Source organism: Bubalus kerabau, chromosome 5 (genome assembly GCF_029407905.1).
Source record: "Bubalus kerabau isolate K-KA32 ecotype Philippines breed swamp buffalo chromosome 5, PCC_UOA_SB_1v2, whole genome shotgun sequence".
Taxonomy (NCBI): Eukaryota; Metazoa; Chordata; class Mammalia; order Artiodactyla; family Bovidae; genus Bubalus; species Bubalus kerabau.
In genome coordinates, this window is record NC_073628.1 from 8,180,460 (window position 1) to 8,198,289 (window position 17,830).

General features: G+C 59.9%; 1 protein-coding gene across 14 annotated transcripts in view; it reads left to right on the forward strand.

The window, feature by feature from the left end:
* Window positions 1–17,830, forward strand: part of NRXN2 (neurexin 2) — a 99,511-nt gene that overhangs the window by 53,160 nt on the left and 28,521 nt on the right. For 7 of the 14 annotated variants that reach the window (XM_055580911.1, XM_055580913.1, XM_055580914.1 and 4 more), the window contains 5 exons: window positions 1,358–1,477; window positions 1,813–2,194; window positions 2,815–3,005; window positions 4,886–5,059; window positions 5,376–5,495. In XM_055580911.1, the coding sequence (XP_055436886.1) occupies window positions 1,358–1,477; window positions 1,813–2,194; window positions 2,815–3,005; window positions 4,886–5,059; window positions 5,376–5,495 (987 nt within the window). Of the gene's footprint in view, window positions 1–1,357; window positions 1,478–1,812; window positions 2,195–2,814; window positions 3,006–4,885; window positions 5,060–5,375; window positions 5,496–10,652; window positions 10,909–17,830 lie in introns of those variants that run through there. The other 7 variants (XM_055580922.1, XM_055580921.1, XM_055580920.1 and 4 more) reach the window with 2 other exon arrangements.

Here is a 17,830-nt window from a genome sequence, read left to right on the forward strand (position 1 = left end):
TACAGAAGGAGGGCAGGAAGGAGACGAAGAGGGGCCGGGCTATCCCGCTGTATCTCGAGGTGGCCACAAGGGGGAGGTCGAGGCACGCGGGAGAGAAGACTAGGGCTGCCTGTGAGTGGGCGGTGAGCCCGGAAGTTCAGCCCTCCACAGCCCCTGTTTGCGGGTGAGATTCTGCCAAACGGGGGCGCTCTCGGAGGTGACAGTAAGGCTCTCAGCAGGGGTGAGACCGGGTGTGGACATTTCTGAGCTCCCAGTGTGGCTGGATTCAACCCTCGTCTCTGAGTGTGTTTCTGCCTGGTGTGCCCTGAGGTCACTTAAGACCCCAAGGACGCGGCAGCCACAGGTAGAAAGAGTCGGCTCTGTGTGTATTTGGACAGGTGTGCGCATGCGTGGTGAGCCCTGCCCTGCTGGTGAGAGCACCGGGGTGGGGGGCCCAGGACGAATCTTGAGGGGTGCTGCAAATGGCCTGCAGCACTGTTCTAAAGCTAAACGTTTTTAGTCTTGGAAGCGGTTCATCCAGGTCTTGAATAAACGGCGGTAATTCCTAAAAAAGACATTCCGCTCTCTGGCCACGCTGGCCGTGCTGTGTATGTGATGTGTATGTCCGGGTGTGTGGAATTAACCAGGCGTGTGCAGAAAAGTCACACTGGGTCCCTCTAGATCAGGGATCCCCAACCTCTGTGCCACGGACCGGTGCCTCCTGTCAGATCCATGGTGGCACTAGATTAGAAATAAAGTGCCCAATTAATGTAATGCACTTGAATCATCCCCAACTCATCCTCCACCCGTCCTGGTCCAGGGAGAAATTGTCTTCCACGAAGCTGGTCCCTGGTGCCCAAATGTTGAGGACCGCTGCTCTAGATGGGGGAGCTGTGTGTGTGTTTGTGTGTGGAGTGCTCATGGACAGCCATGAGGCTGTGGGTGCACTTCACATTTGGGTGCGTGGTAGGGCTCTTGAAAGTTTGAGGCCTATGTGTATAGGCTGGGAATTCAGCTGCGGGCTACACACACTGACACGGAAGGTCCTGAGGAGAGGCGGGCTGAGTATGCTGGTCGTAGGTGTGAGTCTCCAGGTGCAGGGCCTTAGGGCACAACTCCGAAGGCACCGCACTATTCACTCACTCCGTGTTCTTTTCCAATGCCACCCTGGGAAGTTGCGCCAAGTGTGGCAATACCGAGTGCGTCTGTGTTTATGACTGGGTGTGTGTGAAGGCTCTGTGTGTGTGCACATGTGTGTGTGGTGTACCTGCGTGCGTGGGTGTGTGCAGGGGTGAGGCTGTGTGCCCGGGGTGGCACTTGAAGCAGCTACATGAGGGCAGGAGGAGGTGCCGGGCTGACTCCCCCCTCGGTGCCGCAGGTAAAGGCCCCGAGACGCTCTTTGCGGGGCACAAGCTCAACGACAATGAGTGGCACACTGTGAGGGTGGTGCGACGGGGCAAGAGCCTGCAGCTGTCGGTGGACAACGTGACCGTGGAGGGTAGGTAGTCTGCAGCCCTGTTCTTGGTGACCCCTGCCTGGGTGCCATTTCTCCCTTAGGGGTGGCATGTCATGGGCTCCTGGACCCCAGGGGCCATTTCAACTCCCCAAAGGCAGCATTGCCCTGCAAGCCTGTTGGCCCAAAGAGTCCCACAGCTCCCCCAGACCCAGGAGCTGGGTGTGCTGCCAGCGCCTGTAGGGGCTTTGCTGATGTCCCTCCCATGTGGCCCTTGAGTGGAGGGGAGGCTCCTGGGGACCCAAGACCCAGCCCCAGAAATGATCCTACAGTCTGGGCCCCAAAGCCATGTCCCCATCTCTGTCTCCTGTGCTGAGCAGGACAGATGGCAGGGGCCCACACGCGGCTGGAGTTCCACAACATTGAGACGGGCATCATGACGGAGCGGCGCTTCATCTCCGTGGTGCCCTCCAACTTCATCGGGCACCTGAGTGGGCTGGTGTTTAACGGCCAGCCCTACATGGACCAGTGCAAGGACGGGGACATCACCTACTGTGAGCTCAATGCTCGCTTTGGCCTGCGTGCCATCGTGGCCGATCCCGTCACCTTCAAGAGTCGCAGCAGCTACCTGGCGCTCGCCACGCTCCAAGCTTATGCCTCCATGCACCTCTTCTTCCAGTTCAAGACCACAGCCCCCGACGGGCTCCTCCTGTTCAACTCAGGCAATGGCAACGACTTCATCGTCATCGAGCTGGTCAAGGGGTGAGGTGCTGGGCTCTGCACCGCTGTCAAGGACGTGGTCGCCCCTGTCCCCGCAATGACCAAGAGGCAGCTCCCTCAGCCACTGGCTAAGATATCCAGTCCCCACAGACCACAGGTCCCCCCGCTACCAGCCAAGACGGAGAAGCAGCACCCTCTCTTCCACCCTGGTCACCCCCCAGTTACTTCCTTGCCAGGGGTTTCTCAGTCATATCTGTGCTCCATTCACTGTCCTGGCTCAGGCCATCCGGCCCTACTACAGACAGAAGGCAGGGCTGGGTTCCTGTGACCTCTCTGGCCTGAGAGGCCACCACTCTAGAGCAGCTTTGTCCCTGCCCAGAGGACCCTACTGCCTCCACAAAGCCATCCGTCCACGAACTTCTCTTCGGAGCCTGTTCCAGGATCCAGGTCCTCTGTGGCCTCTCTCCCCACATCCCCCACAATAGGACCTCACAACTGAGTCCCCGTGTTGTTGGTTTGGGTCCTTCCACTATGAGGTCTCCCTCTCTGCCCCTTCCTCCTGCAGCTTCCAGCCCAACCCCCGCCCCGCAGCTGTAGCTCCTCCTTACCCCGCCTTCCCAGCCCCGACCTTGACCCAGTGTCTCCTCCCTACTGTGGGGCAGGTACATCCACTACGTGTTTGACCTGGGGAATGGCCCGTCCTTGATGAAGGGGAACTCAGACAAACCAGTCAATGACAACCAGTGGCACAACGTGGTGGTGTCCAGGGACCCGGGCAACGTGCACACGCTCAAGATTGACTCCCGCACTGTCACGCAGCACTCCAATGGCGCCCGAAACCTCGATCTCAAAGGTGGGCCTGGGGCCTCCGGAGGAGGCCTGGCCCTAGCCCAGATACCCCCTTGGCTACAGCAAGATCACCCCCGGCCTGGGATGCTCTTTCTCTTGCGTGATTCTGTCCCGCCCCTGTCCAAGGTTTCCCTCGCTCTTTCCCATTTTCCAGTGTGTCTAGCCTGACATCTTCCCGTCAAAGTTCTGCTCAGCTCTCCTGCGAGGCTGCCCTCTCGACACTGAAAGCCTGCCTGCAGGATGTGTCTCACAGGGAGTTTGGTGGCCTCACCCTAGAGCTAGGAGAAGGCAGCCGGGCCTTCTGAAGACCTCTTGGCCCTCCAGGGTTGAGAAGTCTGCCATGCTGGGGGCCGGAGAGAGAGCAGTGTCCCTGCTGGGCTGGGAGGGGGCTGTGATGAGGGGAGGAAGGAGGAACAGTCTCCAGGTCCCCAGGTGCTGCCCTGGTCGTATTCCTTGGGCACTGGCGGGACTAGTCTGGGCACTGGTTTGGACCCAGGCCTCCCTGGTGGGGTCAGCATCATACGAGGGTCCTCCATTCCCCGGGGCTTCTTTAGCAGTTAGTGGGGCCATCACTGCCTGCCCCTAGAACAGTGGTGCGTCAGAGAGGGGAGAAGAGGGGGATGAGTGTAGAGATCCAGGGAGTTGGAACAACAGGAATGAGGACGAGGCCTGTGGCTTCTCCAGAGCCCACTGGGGCAATGTGAGCCACTCTCACACGCCCAGAGCAGCCCCCAGTCCCTTAGGGATCCCTGGTGTCACTGTGACTCAGACTGTCCGAGCGTGGGGAGGGTTCCTAGAGACTCTGGAATCCACCCTCCTCTTGAGGAGGCAGTAGTGGAAGCTCCAAGAAGCTATGTGATTTGCCTGAGGTCACAGAGTGAGTGCGCCATGGAGTTGGAACCAGAAGCTTGGTCAGATCCTGAGCTGGTGCTCAGACATTCAGTTGGGTACAAGTCTTGGCGACCCTTTGGACTGTAGCCCTCCAGGCTCCTCTGTCCATGGGGTTTTTCAGACAAGAATACTGGAGTGGGTTGCCATTTCCTCCTCCAGGGGATCTTCCCCATCCAGGGATCAAACCTGCATCTTGTGGGTCTCCTGTGTGGCAGGCAGATTCTTTACCTCTGAGCCACGGAGGAAGCCCCTGGAACGGATGGCATAGTGCTGCCAGTTCTCCCTGCTGCCAGAAGGGGGCGATGTGTCTCAAGAAATTCGCAGTGGCAGCAAACCCAGGGGTGGTCTGGGCTGGTCTTGGTTTGCACTGAGTTCCCAGCAGGGGCAGCAGGGTTGACCCATCATGTTTTGCTGGAGCTCTGCCATGGGCCGGCCAGGACTTCCAGGGAGTTGAGGTCCTTGCGGCCAGGCAGTGATGTGGAGGACCAGTGTCCCTGAGGAGGACTTCTTGCCGGTGTCACCCAGAATCCCCAGTCTAAGCCCTAGCTGTTGGAAGGTACCGGGCTTAGAACACCCAGCAGAAAACCCAGAGTTGGGAGAGCCTGGCAGAGGCCTGGAGGAGTTCTGGGGATGGGAGACTTTGGAAGGGAGGGAGCGAGGGTGGAAGGGACCGGGCTGCACAACTATGAAAGGCCCTGATTACGGGCCGGAACTGGCATCAGATGTGTGGGAGAGAGCACGGAGCAGGTTCCTCCAGCTGCTTCCCTCTCCCCTCCCTGGGCATCTGGGTGTCTCTGGGAGGAGAGCAGACAGATGGCGAAGTGGAGAAGGAAGAAGGAAGGGTGGGGGTGGGCATCTGCCCCTCAGAGAGGAAGCTGGAGTCCGGATGAGACCGTGTGGGGCTGCGGGACCCGACACTGGAGGCTGATGTCCTGGGAGGGACCTGGGGATCTGGGGACTGGGATCCGAGCTCTGACCCCACTCCCTTTACAGGGGAGCTGTACATTGGCGGTCTGAGCAAGAACATGTTCAACAGCCTGCCCAAGCTGGTGGCCTCTCGGGATGGCTTTCAGGGCTGCCTGGCTTCGGTGGACCTCAATGGGCGCCTCCCTGACCTCATCGCCGACGCCCTGCACCGCATCGGGCAGGTGGAGAGGGGCTGTGACGGTGAGTGTGGGTGCAGGAGTTAGGTGTGACCCTGTGGGGTGCAGGCAGACTGGGGGGCTGAGTGGCCTCGATGGAGCCTGCTGCCGCTGCGCTGGGACAGGGTGTGGGGAGAGTCAGGTCACTTGCCCTCCCTGCTGCCTCCCGCCAAGACCAGCTGTCATTGAACTCCCCCACTCCCACCCCCATGAATTCTTGGCCCTTCCTGCCCGGCAGAAGTGAGGGAGGGCTTCTGGCCTGGTCCCGAAGCTTCCGTAACTCCTGGGGCGGGAGGGGGCTTGGCTGAGCAGGGGGTGTTCCCTCTTCCTGCCTCTTCCAGGCCCCAGCACCACCTGCACCGAAGAGTCTTGTGCCAACCAGGGCGTCTGCTTACAGCAGTGGGATGGCTTTACCTGCGACTGCACCATGACCTCCTATGGAGGCCCCATCTGCAATGACCGTGAGTGCAGGACTGGGAGGGATGGGGGTGTTGGGGGGAGGCCCCGGGAGGAGGGAGGGTCTCTCAGAGCCATGCTGCTTGCTTCCTTCCCGTCCCTTCTTGTCATGAGCAAGATGGAGGGGAGCTACTGGCTGCTGTTGCCTCCTGGAATCCCCTCTCGGGCCTTTGCAGGACTCCTGACACCTGCATGTCAGGGCTGATGGTTGCTAGACAGCCTCTCCTCTTCTTCTGAGCTGGTGGGACACTGCTCCCCTCCCCCCTCGCCAAAGACGTGTCAGCCTCTGTCACTGTCCTGACGCTGGCCGTGGTCTCACGTGTCGTACCTCTGTCGCACAGGACCGGTGGGGCGGTTGCTGACCTGTACCCCCTTGCCCCTGGTGTCTTTGAAGTGTGCAGTGGAAACCCATTATTTCCTGGCCAGAATAGGACTACACCCCCAGAAGACAGGCTCAGGAGACTCCCAGGAGGCCAGGTCTCTGGACAGCTAGCTTCCCTGGAGGCCAGCCATGGTGTAGTCCCACCCAGCTGCAGGGTGTCCCTTGGATCCACAAGGACACTCCCTCGTGTCCTCACCTACTTCTTCTCCTCCCTGGCTGGGCATCTGCTGCCAACTTGCATATTGTTTGAGGTCCCTTCCCAGAGAGGGCTTCAGCAGCAGTTTCCAGTCCCGCATGGTCGGTGGCCGGCAGCTGGTTAGCGCTTGGCTGAGAGAGGGCAGTGGGGCAGGCATGAGGGAGAGACAACCTCCTGCTTGAGGGGCAGGCTGGGCAGCCTGTGGCCTCTTTAGGTGTCACCTGAATGGTCTTCCTTGGGGGTGCTGGGCTGAGAGACCAGGGACACGACACGCCAGCTGCCTGAAAAAAGACACACGCACTTCACTTCGCAAACATGGACCCTGAGGCCTGGAGGAGTCGGTGGATTTCCAGAGTGAATAGCAGATCTGGGCTGAGAACAGGGGTCAGTGCCTTTGCCTCCATGCCACACTGTGGAGCCTTAGTCATCGGGCAGAGTCCTGAGTTTCTTAAGGGATGCATAACCGACTGGTTTCTGGGATTGGGCTCTTGATTTTTCCTTCTCTGTAAGAATGCCCCCTCCCTCTCCATGAGCGTTCCCTCCATCTCCATGAGTGTTCTGGTGTTCTGAGGCGGGCCTGTCCCTGGGTACCTCCACATCCTGTCCGGTCCTACAGGATTCTTCCTGTCCAGCCTGCCACTCTCTGTACCTGCCAAAGCCCACAGACGCCGGCCAGCTCAGGGCCGCTCCAGTCCTGCCTATCGGGGAATAAGGACGGGGCTGGGGCCGGGCCTCTTTCTCTCCAGCTCATTCCCGCTTTGCGCAGGCGATCTGGGGATGGTGGTAACTTTGCTGTTTAATAGTAACTATCCCTACTGACTGTTTCGTGTTTCACAGCTTACAAAGTCCTTTTAATTTGTTCTCAGAGAAGACAGTAAGATGGAGACCAGCCATCTGATTTAGTTGCTAAGGACACTGAGGCCTCAGTAACAGGCACATCCATGCCCTTAATCACAGGGCGCTGGGGGCGGGGTGCGGCTGGAACCTGGGTGTTCTTAAGGTTTAGTCCCGGGGTGGTGGAGGTGGAGGTGGTGCCCACAGATGGTGGGCATTTCTTGCCATGGCCTCAGGGGGTCAGGATGGAGAAGAGCGCTGCCCATCTTCACTACTGCACTCCCACATGATGGAGCCTTTGGGGAGGGAGTGGAGAGATGGATGTGGGTTTAGGGAGTCAAGCCATCTTTCAGCAGGGTTGGGAAGAGAGAGTGGAACAACTTCCCTGGGTTCCAGGCAGGTGGGTGGCAGGGAGAGTTGGGGCTGGGGAACAGGGGCCTCTTGGGAAGTGTGACTGTCCCCGAGCACTGATCTGTGTGAATGGTGGCAGAGCCCGAGCAGAGCCTTGGAGGTAAAGACAAGGTGGGTGCAATCTGGGAGCCTCTGAACACTGGCCCTGGGGGTGCCTTTGAGACCTCAACCTCTTTTCTCTTGAAGTTGTGCCTCCTCCTGATTCTCCAGGCTTGGCTGTTTGATGCTCGTGCTGTCTCTATGATGGGTCTTCTGGGGGCTCCACTGATACACAAGGTCAAGTAGGAACCTGGCCCAGATGCCTGTCTGCTTCACCCCAAGTGTGATAGCCCTGGAGGCACCCTGGGCATTGAGGGCCCTTGTGCCTGAAGAGATGGAGGGGGTGGAGATGGCCCAGGTATTCTCAGAGGGTTGGGCCTGGGGTGTGGAGCTGTCTGGTGATGAAAAGACTGGGATGAGGAGGAGTCGACCTTCAGGACAGCCTTTCCCTACGTGTGGCCTCAGTTTCTCCTTCTGGAACATGGGGATTCCTCCTGGGGGTGAAGGCACCATTGTGAGGCTCAGGAGTCTGCTCTGGGAAGGCAGGAGATCAGAGGGAGAGAAGTCATTGTCAGGATGAGAGAAAGGAAAGCGGAGAGAAAATAAAAAAGAGAATATGAAATGAGAGAGGAAGGAAGCTGGACGGAGGCCTGCTTCCTGGCAGGGCCTGAAGCCCCAGGGCTGAGGTCTGGACAGCGCTTCCCTGGGCAGCTCCAGCTCCACCTCCCGGAGCCTGTCCGCGGGCTCTCCCAGGCAGTGGGTTCTTCCCCATCTCTGCCCCTGTCTGTTTCTCATCTCCCTAGCCGCTCTGCTGGTCTCCGCAGCCTCTATTGATCTCCTGCACACCTCTGTCTCTCCCTTCTTTTTTACCCTCTCTCTCCCCACCTCGCTCACCAGTGTCACCCCTCCGGCTCTCTCCACTTCCCACTCACTAGTATTGATTGGCCTCTAGGCGGTTTCCCTTCCTCTCCTCTCGCCACCGGCTCCTCCCTCCCTCCCTCCGGGACCATACATTTTCTGCCTGCTCAGAGCTCTGTCAGTCTCTATCCCAGAGCCAGGGCCAAGAGCGGGCACAGGAAAAGAGGGCAGGAAGCCGTGCTCCCTAGCTTGCAAACTCTCCTCCCTCATGGGGCCACACACCACCTGGACACTTCTTTCTGGGTGCCTCTGAGGACCCCTTTCTTCCCTCTGAAAGGCTGGGGACCAAATGGGGCATTGGCATCTAATAAGTTGGGGAAGGTGGCAGCTGGGGCAGAGGAGCTGTCTCGGGTCCTGACTACATCCAGGCGCTGGGGGCAGCTCTTTCGGGGCTCCTGGTGACAGGTTTTGCTCCAAAACGGAATGCTGGATAATAAGCAGGAGCCAGCCCCTGCCCTGCCCCCCCTCCCCTTTCACAGCCCCTTCCTTTTGCCCTTTCTTCACCTCTCCTTGTCTGTCTCCTTCCAGGTCCATCATTCCCTCCCTCCCTCTCTTCCTCATCTATGTTTGGCCTCCCCACACCCCCACACCCCCACTGCTGCCCCCAGCAAGACCCCGTCCAAGCAGAACTCAGGTTGATGTCAGTGCAGAGGTGGCATCCAGACGAAGGGATGAAAGCCTCCTTGCTCTTACTTCCCAGAAGTGCCCCAAAGTCTGAGGGGCAGGTCTCAGTGGAGGGGCCCCCTAGAAGGAGAATGGCTTCCTCAGCAGGACATAAGTGGCTCAGAAAGGGTTTTGTCCCAAGTGGAACACTCAGTGGATAGTTATCCCGGAATCGCCCCCTCCCCACCCAAGAGGGGGAGGTTGGCATATGGGGGGAGGGGCAGAGGAAGTGGACTGGAAGGATTGGAGGTGTTCAGGAGGGTTGCCGCGGGGAGGGAAGCACCCGTCTGAGCAGGTGTGGAGGGACTGTGTGTGTGGTGTCTTAACTCTGAGCACCTCTGAGGCTCCGGGTGCATTGTTTGCATATGGGTGACCCTGTTCTTGGAGGGTGACCTGGAGGGGGGGTGTCCGTGTGTACGCTGGCTGTTCATTCATTGCCTGTGACCAAACACGTATATGTGTGAGCATGTGTACACACTCGGTTGGGTGTGAGTTCGTGTGCCGGGTGTCTGGGAGCACATGTATGCAATGTCTGTGTCTGAGCCTGTGTGCGTGCGCGCGCACTGGTGCCTGTATGGGCACGTGGGTGTCTCCATACCCGAGCCCGTCCACATCCTAGCGTGCACGTGTGTTCCGAGGGGTGCGTGCAGAGGTGGTGGTAGCCACATCTCTGCGCACTGGGCCAGCGAGCACTATTGGGGCTCGTCCGGGCCGGGGGTGGGGGGTGGTGGGAGGAGGTGGAAGAGAGCGGCCTCTCCGGCTAAGCCTCAGTTCTGTTCAATTATTCAGCAGGGCCCCTTCTCCGGAGGGGGCGGGAGGGGTGCGCGCACCCGGGCGTGGGGGAGGGGTGGGGCGCTCGCAGAGGAGAGGCGAGCGCCGAGCCGGCTAGCCAGGTGCCGCGCGGCGGAGCTGCCCAGCGCCGCCCGCAGATCGGGAGCCGCTCGGGTCCCTCCGCCCTGCCCCCTCCTCCGCCCGCGCTCCCCCTCCCCTCCCCTCTCCACCCCTCCTCTCTCCCTCCCTCTCCCTTCCAGCCCTCTCAGCCTCTGCAGCAACACTCCGCTGCCTCCATCTCTCCGCCGGAATCTCGCAGGCTCGCGCCTTCCCTCCGCTCAGCCCCGCTCCCCTCCTCTCCTCTCCCCTCATTCCCCCCTCACCCGGATTTGCTTTCCTTCCCCCTTCTCCCGCCCCGCCCCCCCCACGGCCGCTCCCTCCTTCCCCCCCGGCCTCCGTCGGGCGGCAGCGGCAGCCGCGGCGCGGCGGGCCCTAGTCTCCATCGGTCTCCTGCTTCTCTCCTCCAGTCCCCCCTCCCCGGCTCGGTTTTTCCGCAGGATTTCCCCGCTCTCCCCTCCCTGCTTGGCCCCCGCGCCTCCCCTATCTCTCCACCCGGCACCATGCCCCCTCCCCCGGGCGCTCCCCCGGGTTTCTGACGGCCCTCTGTGCCGCTCCGACCCCGCCAGGATGCGGGGGGACCCTTAGCTCCTCGCGATGGACCCAGGCGTCCTGGACCTTGGCGTTGCCGCTCCGCGGACCCCGGATTCCCCGGCGGGATCCACTTGATTTCATTGGCTCCGGACCGAGGCTTGGGCTCTGATTTTCCTTCTTTTCATCCCCCTACCCCCCTCCCGGGGCTCGGAGCCGGAGGGGGGCTTCGCGGGGCTACTCGGTCCCGCGTCCCCGCCCCCGGCCATGGGGCTGTGAGGGTGCCGCCCCCGGGCCGAAATGCCCCCCGGGGGGAGCGGGCTGGGGGGGTGCCCGCGCCGCCCCCCCTCCCTGGCCGGGCCCCTGCCGCCGCCGCCGCCGCCACCTCTGCTGCCGCTACTGCTGCTGCTGCTGCTGCTGCTGTTGGGGGCGGCCGAGGGGGCCCGGGTCTCCTCCAGCCTCAGCACCACCCACCACGTCCACCACTTCCACAGCAAGCACGGCACCGTGCCCATCGCCATCAACCGCATGCCCTTCCTCACCCGCGGCGGGCACGGTAAGTGGCGCTGCCGATACCAGCCGGCCGGCCGGCTCCCGGGGCCTCCCTTGCGCGCGGCCCTGGCCCCCACGGGCCGCACCCCAGCCGGTGCGCGCCGAGGCCCGGCCCCTCCGCTCTGCGGGCCCGCGCCCCCTCACCTCCCATCTTGGGCTCCACCAGCACCTCAGCCCCACCCTCTCCTCTCCAGCAGCATCCCCTCACCCCGTCCGTTTACCCCTCATCTCTCTTCACTTTCGTTGCTTGCCTCCCCTTCACCTCCGAATCCCTGTCTCCGGGGTGTTACCACCCTTCTGTGTAGGCCCCCTCACCCCCTCCCTATCTGGCCGTTCATCCGCTCTGCCCTGCTCTCCCTTCCCCGTTTCTCTTCGTCTTCACCACCTCCATCCCTGCCCCTTATCATTCCTCCATCTGGCTTCCCTCCTCCTCGGCCACTGTCACCTTCCTGGCCCAGCCTCTCCGTGCCCATTATCTCCTTGTCGGTCCCCCACCAACCTCTCACCTCCGTCCCATCTATCACCCCTCCTCAGATGTGTCCCATCACCGCCTCTTCCACCTCCTTGTATCTGGCGATTTCACCTCTGTTCCTGCAGCCCCTGTCCTGTCTTTCCCCCATTCCTGTCCTTCCACCGCCTCCCAAGCAATCAGCTTGCTCCACTGTCCCATCCTTTCCCAGCCTCATCCCTTCACCTCTGGTTTTTCCTCTCCATATCTCTTCATTTCTGCCGTAGCTCCACCTCTGACCCTCGCATCTCCCACCCCCCACTGTTTGAATTTCTGTCCCCCACCCCAGTCTGCCCATCGCCTCTCCAGTCAGTCCTCTCCCACTTTACACTGTCACCGCTTAGCTCGGTGTCTCCCCCCTGCCATAACCTTTCTTGTCAGCATTGACTTCGCCTTCCCTCTCAGACCCCATCACCTTTCGTTTCTGACCTCTAGCACTTCTGGTTTCTGCCTTTTTTTTTTACCTCCCAGCCCAGTCCCTTCACCACTTCTTGCCTTAGACCCCTAAGATTCACCGCAAGCCCCTCCTCCCATCTCTGTACCTGCTGCCTTCTATCTCTGTCTTCTGTATTCTCTGTGCCCCCAACACTTCCCATTACTGAGTCCCCATGACTTCCAATCCCAGGCCTCCTGGGTCTCTCCCTCTTCACATTTTATTTCATCTCCATGTCAGGTCCCATATTTCCCATCTCAGTCTCTCCTTCACATTTCATCTCAAAGCTCCTGTTACCTGCTGTCCCAGAGATCCCATCACCTCCCATTTTAGTCCACTTCCTTCTCTGTTCTCCACATTACCTCCCATCTCTGTACCTTGTCATCAGTTCCCACAGGGTACCACCATCACCTCCATTTCTATGCCTCTCTCACCTCCCATATGGTACATCATCTCCCACCTCCGTACCTCCATTGCTTCCCATCCGTATACTTCATCACCTTCCATCTTTGGTCCCCATCTCAGCCCTCCAACACTTGCCATTCTGTACTTCTCATTGCTGTGCTCTCATCACCTCCTATACCTGTCCTCCCATCACTTCCCTCTCTGTGCCTCTGTTGCCTTCCGTCCTGGCACTCTGACATCCCCATGCTTCCATCCCTGTGCCTTCACCAGTTCACACTCTGTACCTAATTGCTGTCTCTAATTTCTGTGTCACTTCCGTTTCTACCCATCCATCCCCTCTCATTTTCTTGACTCCCTTTTTGTCCCTTCCTCATCTTTCATGCCCGTATCTTCACTTCCCATCTGTGCCCTCATGGTCCCCATTTCTGCACGCATCTCTTCCTCCTCATCACTGTTCTTCACCTGTCCTTTCTTGCTTCCCAATCTTTGTTCCCCATACCACTTTCAAGCTTTCCGCCTCTTTTCTCTCCCCCTTCCTCTTTTTTTCTTAGATTATCTTTATCTTTTTCATGCCTCTGCTTTCTCTTCATCCAGTTCCCAGGAGCAGCCTCATCCAACATCCTTTCTCATTCCTTTCTTCTTCTTGCCCAGCAGAGTGTTCCTGGCTAACCTCTGTCCCAGCTGGGGTCATCTCCACGCCATGCTCTCCAGGCTCTTCTCCTGCACTCACCGCCCCCCACACCCCTGCTCCTGATTTTAACTCCCCTGTTCTCACCACGAGCAATCTGGCCCTCCTTTCCTTTCTCCATCCTCTTTATTGTCCCCTACAGGTCCATTGAGGCTCAGTCCCTAGAGAGACCCAGATAGGACATGGTCTTTCTGAGCAATGAGGAGAGGCAGTAAAGGATGAGAGAAGAAAGGCCATCAGGGAAGATCTCTGTGGGGTGACAAGGAGAGGAGGTCAAAGAGGCAAGGGATGGAGCGGGGCTGGCCCAGGGGAACTGGGCAGATTGGAACTGAAGTGCCAGAGGAAGGTTCAGTGAAGGAGCTGGTGTCAGGGTGCAAAGAGCTGGGGAAGGAAGGGAGAGACAATGGAGGAAAGAACTTGGGGGGTGTCGGGGGTGGGATCCTATGGAATGCTGGCATTGGGATGCCTCAGAGGCAGTCACCCCCTTGTGCGGAGGAGAGAAACAGCCCAAAGAGGGCCATGGGCTGCCCAGGGCCCCCTGGAAGCAGAGGAACTGGAGGGCCCCTTGGAAGCAGGGGAGCTGGAGGGCACTGCAGGGCAGTGAGGGGAGGGGATGGGGAGACTGAGTGGAGGAGGCCATGAAGGGTCAGGCAAGTGAGAGGAAGGAGGAGGGCCCAAGGACAGAGAGAAGAGGAGGAAGAGGCCAGCGGCCATGGCCGAACCCCACCTCTGCACACCTCCACTGTGGGGCGAGGTCCAGGGGCCAGCTTCTGCTGGGACCTAGGCTTGGCAAGAGGCAGAGCCAGCTTGGGAGACCCATCCAGGCCAGAGGACACCTTTCCTTGCTGGGCTTCCCCACAGTGAGGAGCTGCTCTTTCTGCACCTGCATCTCCACTTCCCTTCTCATGCGCTCTTGCCTTTCTCCTTGCTTCCTTCCCTCCTTCTCTTCACTCTTTCCTCCATTTCACTTCCCACCCCCAACCCCTCCTGTTACATAATACCCCTTACCGACCTGCCAGACATGCCTGCACCTGGAGTCAGTCTGGGCTGGGGAGGACCAGAACACCTGGGTCCTAAAAATGGCCCGGGGCGGGGGAGACACTTCTGATCCTTGACCCTGATTCTGCTTTCAGAGCCCTTAACGTGCCTCGCCACCCCTGACCTTCATTTCCTATACCCTCTGAGGCCAGGAATAGAGGGGTCAATCCCAGTTGGTTTCTGAGTCAGGAGCCTCCAGGGGTTCTGTATTCATCACTCCAGCTTATAAAGGGACCTGGCATTTATTTTGATTCTTGTTATGGGTGTGTTCACTTGGATGTCTGACTGAATGTTTTATGGCAAGGAATGAGCTTAAGAATTGAGAAGATATTGTTCTGGGATCAAGAGAGAGCTGAGCCCAGGGCTCTGGATCTGGGGAGGAACCCCCACTGGGGGGTAGTGAGGGTCTGTCTACAAAGAGCTGGTGTGTGTGGGCTCTGGGCACTCAGGCCTGCAACCTTTCTGGATTGTGGAGGATGTTTTATCCTCTCGTGATTCTAGATCTACCAGAAGGTTTCTGTCATGGCTTCTGATGCGGCAGAGGGTCTGCACATGTAGTTTTAACCACAGGGGTAGCACTGCATGGGTGGCTTTTCACATGGGATGATTATTTTGTTTGGGTCTGGATTAGCTAACCATTATTAATGGTTGGTTGGGTTTTTTTTTTCCCCTCTAGAATGCAGGTTTGTGGGAATTGTACAGAAGATTCTTGATCATTTAGTGTTTTACTGGACCAGTGAATGTCTGGGTCCAGGAGGCATAGAGGGGACCATGCTGGGTGTGGGCAGAAGGTTCCAGGCCTGGGCCTTTGGGTGGTGGCCACTTAGGCCTGTGCATTTTGTGTCTGGCCAGAGGCAGTCTTGCCTTGGGCTTCAGGGGTGCTCCCCACCCTGCCACCCCACAGTGTTATCTGTCATGTAGCTCAGTAGTATTTTCCTGGGGAGGTCAAGAACAGTGGGTCTGGACCACCCTTGGGCAACATAATGGGCCTTGGCGTAGGCCCCCTTCTTCTCCGGAGCCCTTTCGGGAGCCCGTCAGAGGTTCTAGCTGTGGTTTGGTGTCCTGGGCTCCAGTGTGCCTTCCCCCGCGACCCGGGGTGTCGGGTGGCCGGGGCCTAGGACGGCTGGCGGGGCGAGAGGCGGGACGCGCCTCCGGAGCGCAGCGGGGAGGGAAGGGGAGGGACCGGGCGGAGCCCCGCCCCCCGCCCGCGTCCGCCCCTCCCCCAGCCCGCTGCCCAGAGGGCGGGAGTCGGGGGGCCGGGGAGAGAAATGCCTCCCCGGGGTAATCACTGCCGCCCCAGCCCAATAAACCATTCATCCTTCACCTCTTCGGCCCAAGAAGTGTCTCTCCACCGGATCCCCCACCGTGTAATAAACGCCTTTAGGCTTTTACAGTCCCTCCCCGCGTAATAAACTGGCGGCAGTGGGAGAGCCGCGGGGTAGTGAATCCCGGGGGAGGCCCGGCCGAGCGGGGGCGCGGGCTGGGGACTGGGTTTGGCGGGGTCGGCGGGCGGCCCGTGCGCCGTGGGCCTCGGGGGCGGGGAGGCGTGCGCCCGTCCGGTCCTCGCGGTGCCAGCCGCTGCCCTCGCAGCCTGCCAGTCTTTGTGCGTTTACCGCCATGTTTCCCGGCTGTCTCCTGTCGGGATCTGCCTCTCCACACTGGGTCTTTGTGTGCAGCTGGCTGCGGCGTGGCCTGTGTGTGGGTGTGGGGTCTGTGGGTGCGTCACTGGGGACGCGTCGGCCACCGGGCCCGGGGTTGCGGCCTCTGATCCCTCCTGCCTCACTGCTCTATGGGCATGGAGATGGGGGGCGGCTCGCTTCTCACCTCCTCTCCGGGCTCAGGGTGATGTGCTGTCTGGGTTCCTGGGATGGGAAAGTGAGGAGAAAGGGTCTCCTTTTCCCGAGACCTGGGGGGTTTGGGAGGCTCCAGGTAGATGGAGTTTTCCTTTGTTGGTTGAAGGACCAAGAGACCCAGTAAGCCCCTTCTGCATTTGACTGGGAGGCCCTGGAACCAGGGGTGAAGAGGCCCATAGGCCAGGAGGCAGGGAGGGGTGTGTGTGCAGGAGGGTCAGCATCTCAGCTCCCCTGGCCCTCTTCACCCCCCAAATTTGGACGTGCAGCTTGTGAGTGAGGAGAGGGGGAAGGGAGGACCCTGGGTATTTCGGTTACCATGGAAACAGCCGATTTTCCAGAGTGCTGCAGTGTTGGGAGTGGAGAGAAGGTTGCCGGCTGAGGCCTAACCTGCTCCTAGCCCTCAGGCCCTGCCCTGTCCTGTCCAGGCAGTGACTGCCGGAGGCCGGGGGTGTGGCTCATGCCCCGATCGGATTCTCCCCCCTGATCTTGGGGCCCCATCTTGAGATTTCAGATCTCACCAGGGAGGCCCTCAGAGGGGAAGGATACCTGAGTCGGGAGGGGCAGGGCCCAGCTTCCTCTGTCTGCTGGGGGTGCTTTCCTGCAACTGTGGTGTGGCAGACTTCAGTTAACTGACACCCTGGTGGTTCCTTCCCCAGCCTGGCCCCCTGGGAGTCATCTTCCCCTCTGGCCCTGCACAGATGAAGGTGCTCAGGGTAACAGCTCCTGCTCCCCTCCGCCCCCCTCCCCCCTCCCCACACCGCTGGCCTCACTGCCTCTCTGGGACCCAGAACACACACAGCCTTCCCTTGTCTCCTTGGCTTCTCCTGGGCCTGCAGAAGGTGCCTCCCTCCAAGGCACTCAGGGGTCCCCCTCTCCTTTTGAAGGCCTAGGAGCTTCCTAGGATAGAGATCCCTGGTCCCATATTGCCCAAACAGGGCTCCTAGTCCCTGAGGTGAGAGACCCCAAGATGTGTGAGAGGGGTGGCCTTAGTGTTACTCACTGGGCTGCTATTTTGGCAGAGCAGGTTGCTCTGGAAATACCCCAGACCCTCCTTGACCTGGGACCTTCTAGCCCATCCAAAGCTCTCCCACCCCACAGCCACACTTTTCTCCCAGTCTACTCCAGGCTTTTCCCCTCAGGCCCATCTGTCTCTCTTTTCTCTCTGGATAAGTCCTCCCATGAACCCCTCTCCCCCAAGAAGTGCTTTGAGAGGAGTCGTTAGTGGCTAATTATTTAATTAAGCATTTTATGAATCTCATCTGCTCCATTTATGTTCTAAAGAATGCAAGATTGTTGTCTTCCCTTCTCTGAAGGCCCCAGAGCCTGGGGTCCTCTAGGCCTCCCAGACAGAGCTCCCTTGCCAGCAGCTGGGTGACCGGTCCCCCACCCCCACCTCGGCCATCAGTCTGCCCCCACCCCTCCACCCCCAGGGAGCCCAGGCAGCCGCAGGAGGGAACGTGGGGACTAATGGGGTTTATTTTGGGGCTGAGATCGTTAGGGACCTCACACCCCGCCCCCGGCAGCCGGATGGCAAAGAGGAGACAGAGGGGGAGAGAGGGTGGGGTGGGGGAGGGGTGGGAGAGGGTTCCCTTCACCATCTCTGGCTCCCAACCTCCTGCTTTCTCTCACCTACACCCCTCTCTGTCCCTCTCTGTCCATCTGTCTCTCTGCCTCCTTCCTCCTCTGGCTGTCAATCTCTCCCTCCCCCCACCCCCTTGTCTGTCTCTTTTTTTCTGGGCAGGGCTCCAGGACCCCATGTTTTGGCACCCAGGCAGCCCCCTAGTTGGGAGTGGAAGCAGGGAGTCCAGGCAAACTGGGACCAGGCTTTGCAGGGGCTTGGGAGGGGGTGGGGGGCAGGTGTTGGAGGGGCGCCAGCCTGCGGGCTGTGAGTCAGAGCCGAACACAGCCCCTGCTTCTCCTTGCGCCATCGCCTGGGACTCCTTTGCCTTGGTGCCTGCTCAGCGCAGCCTGCAGAAGCACACACCTCACACCTGTCACCTG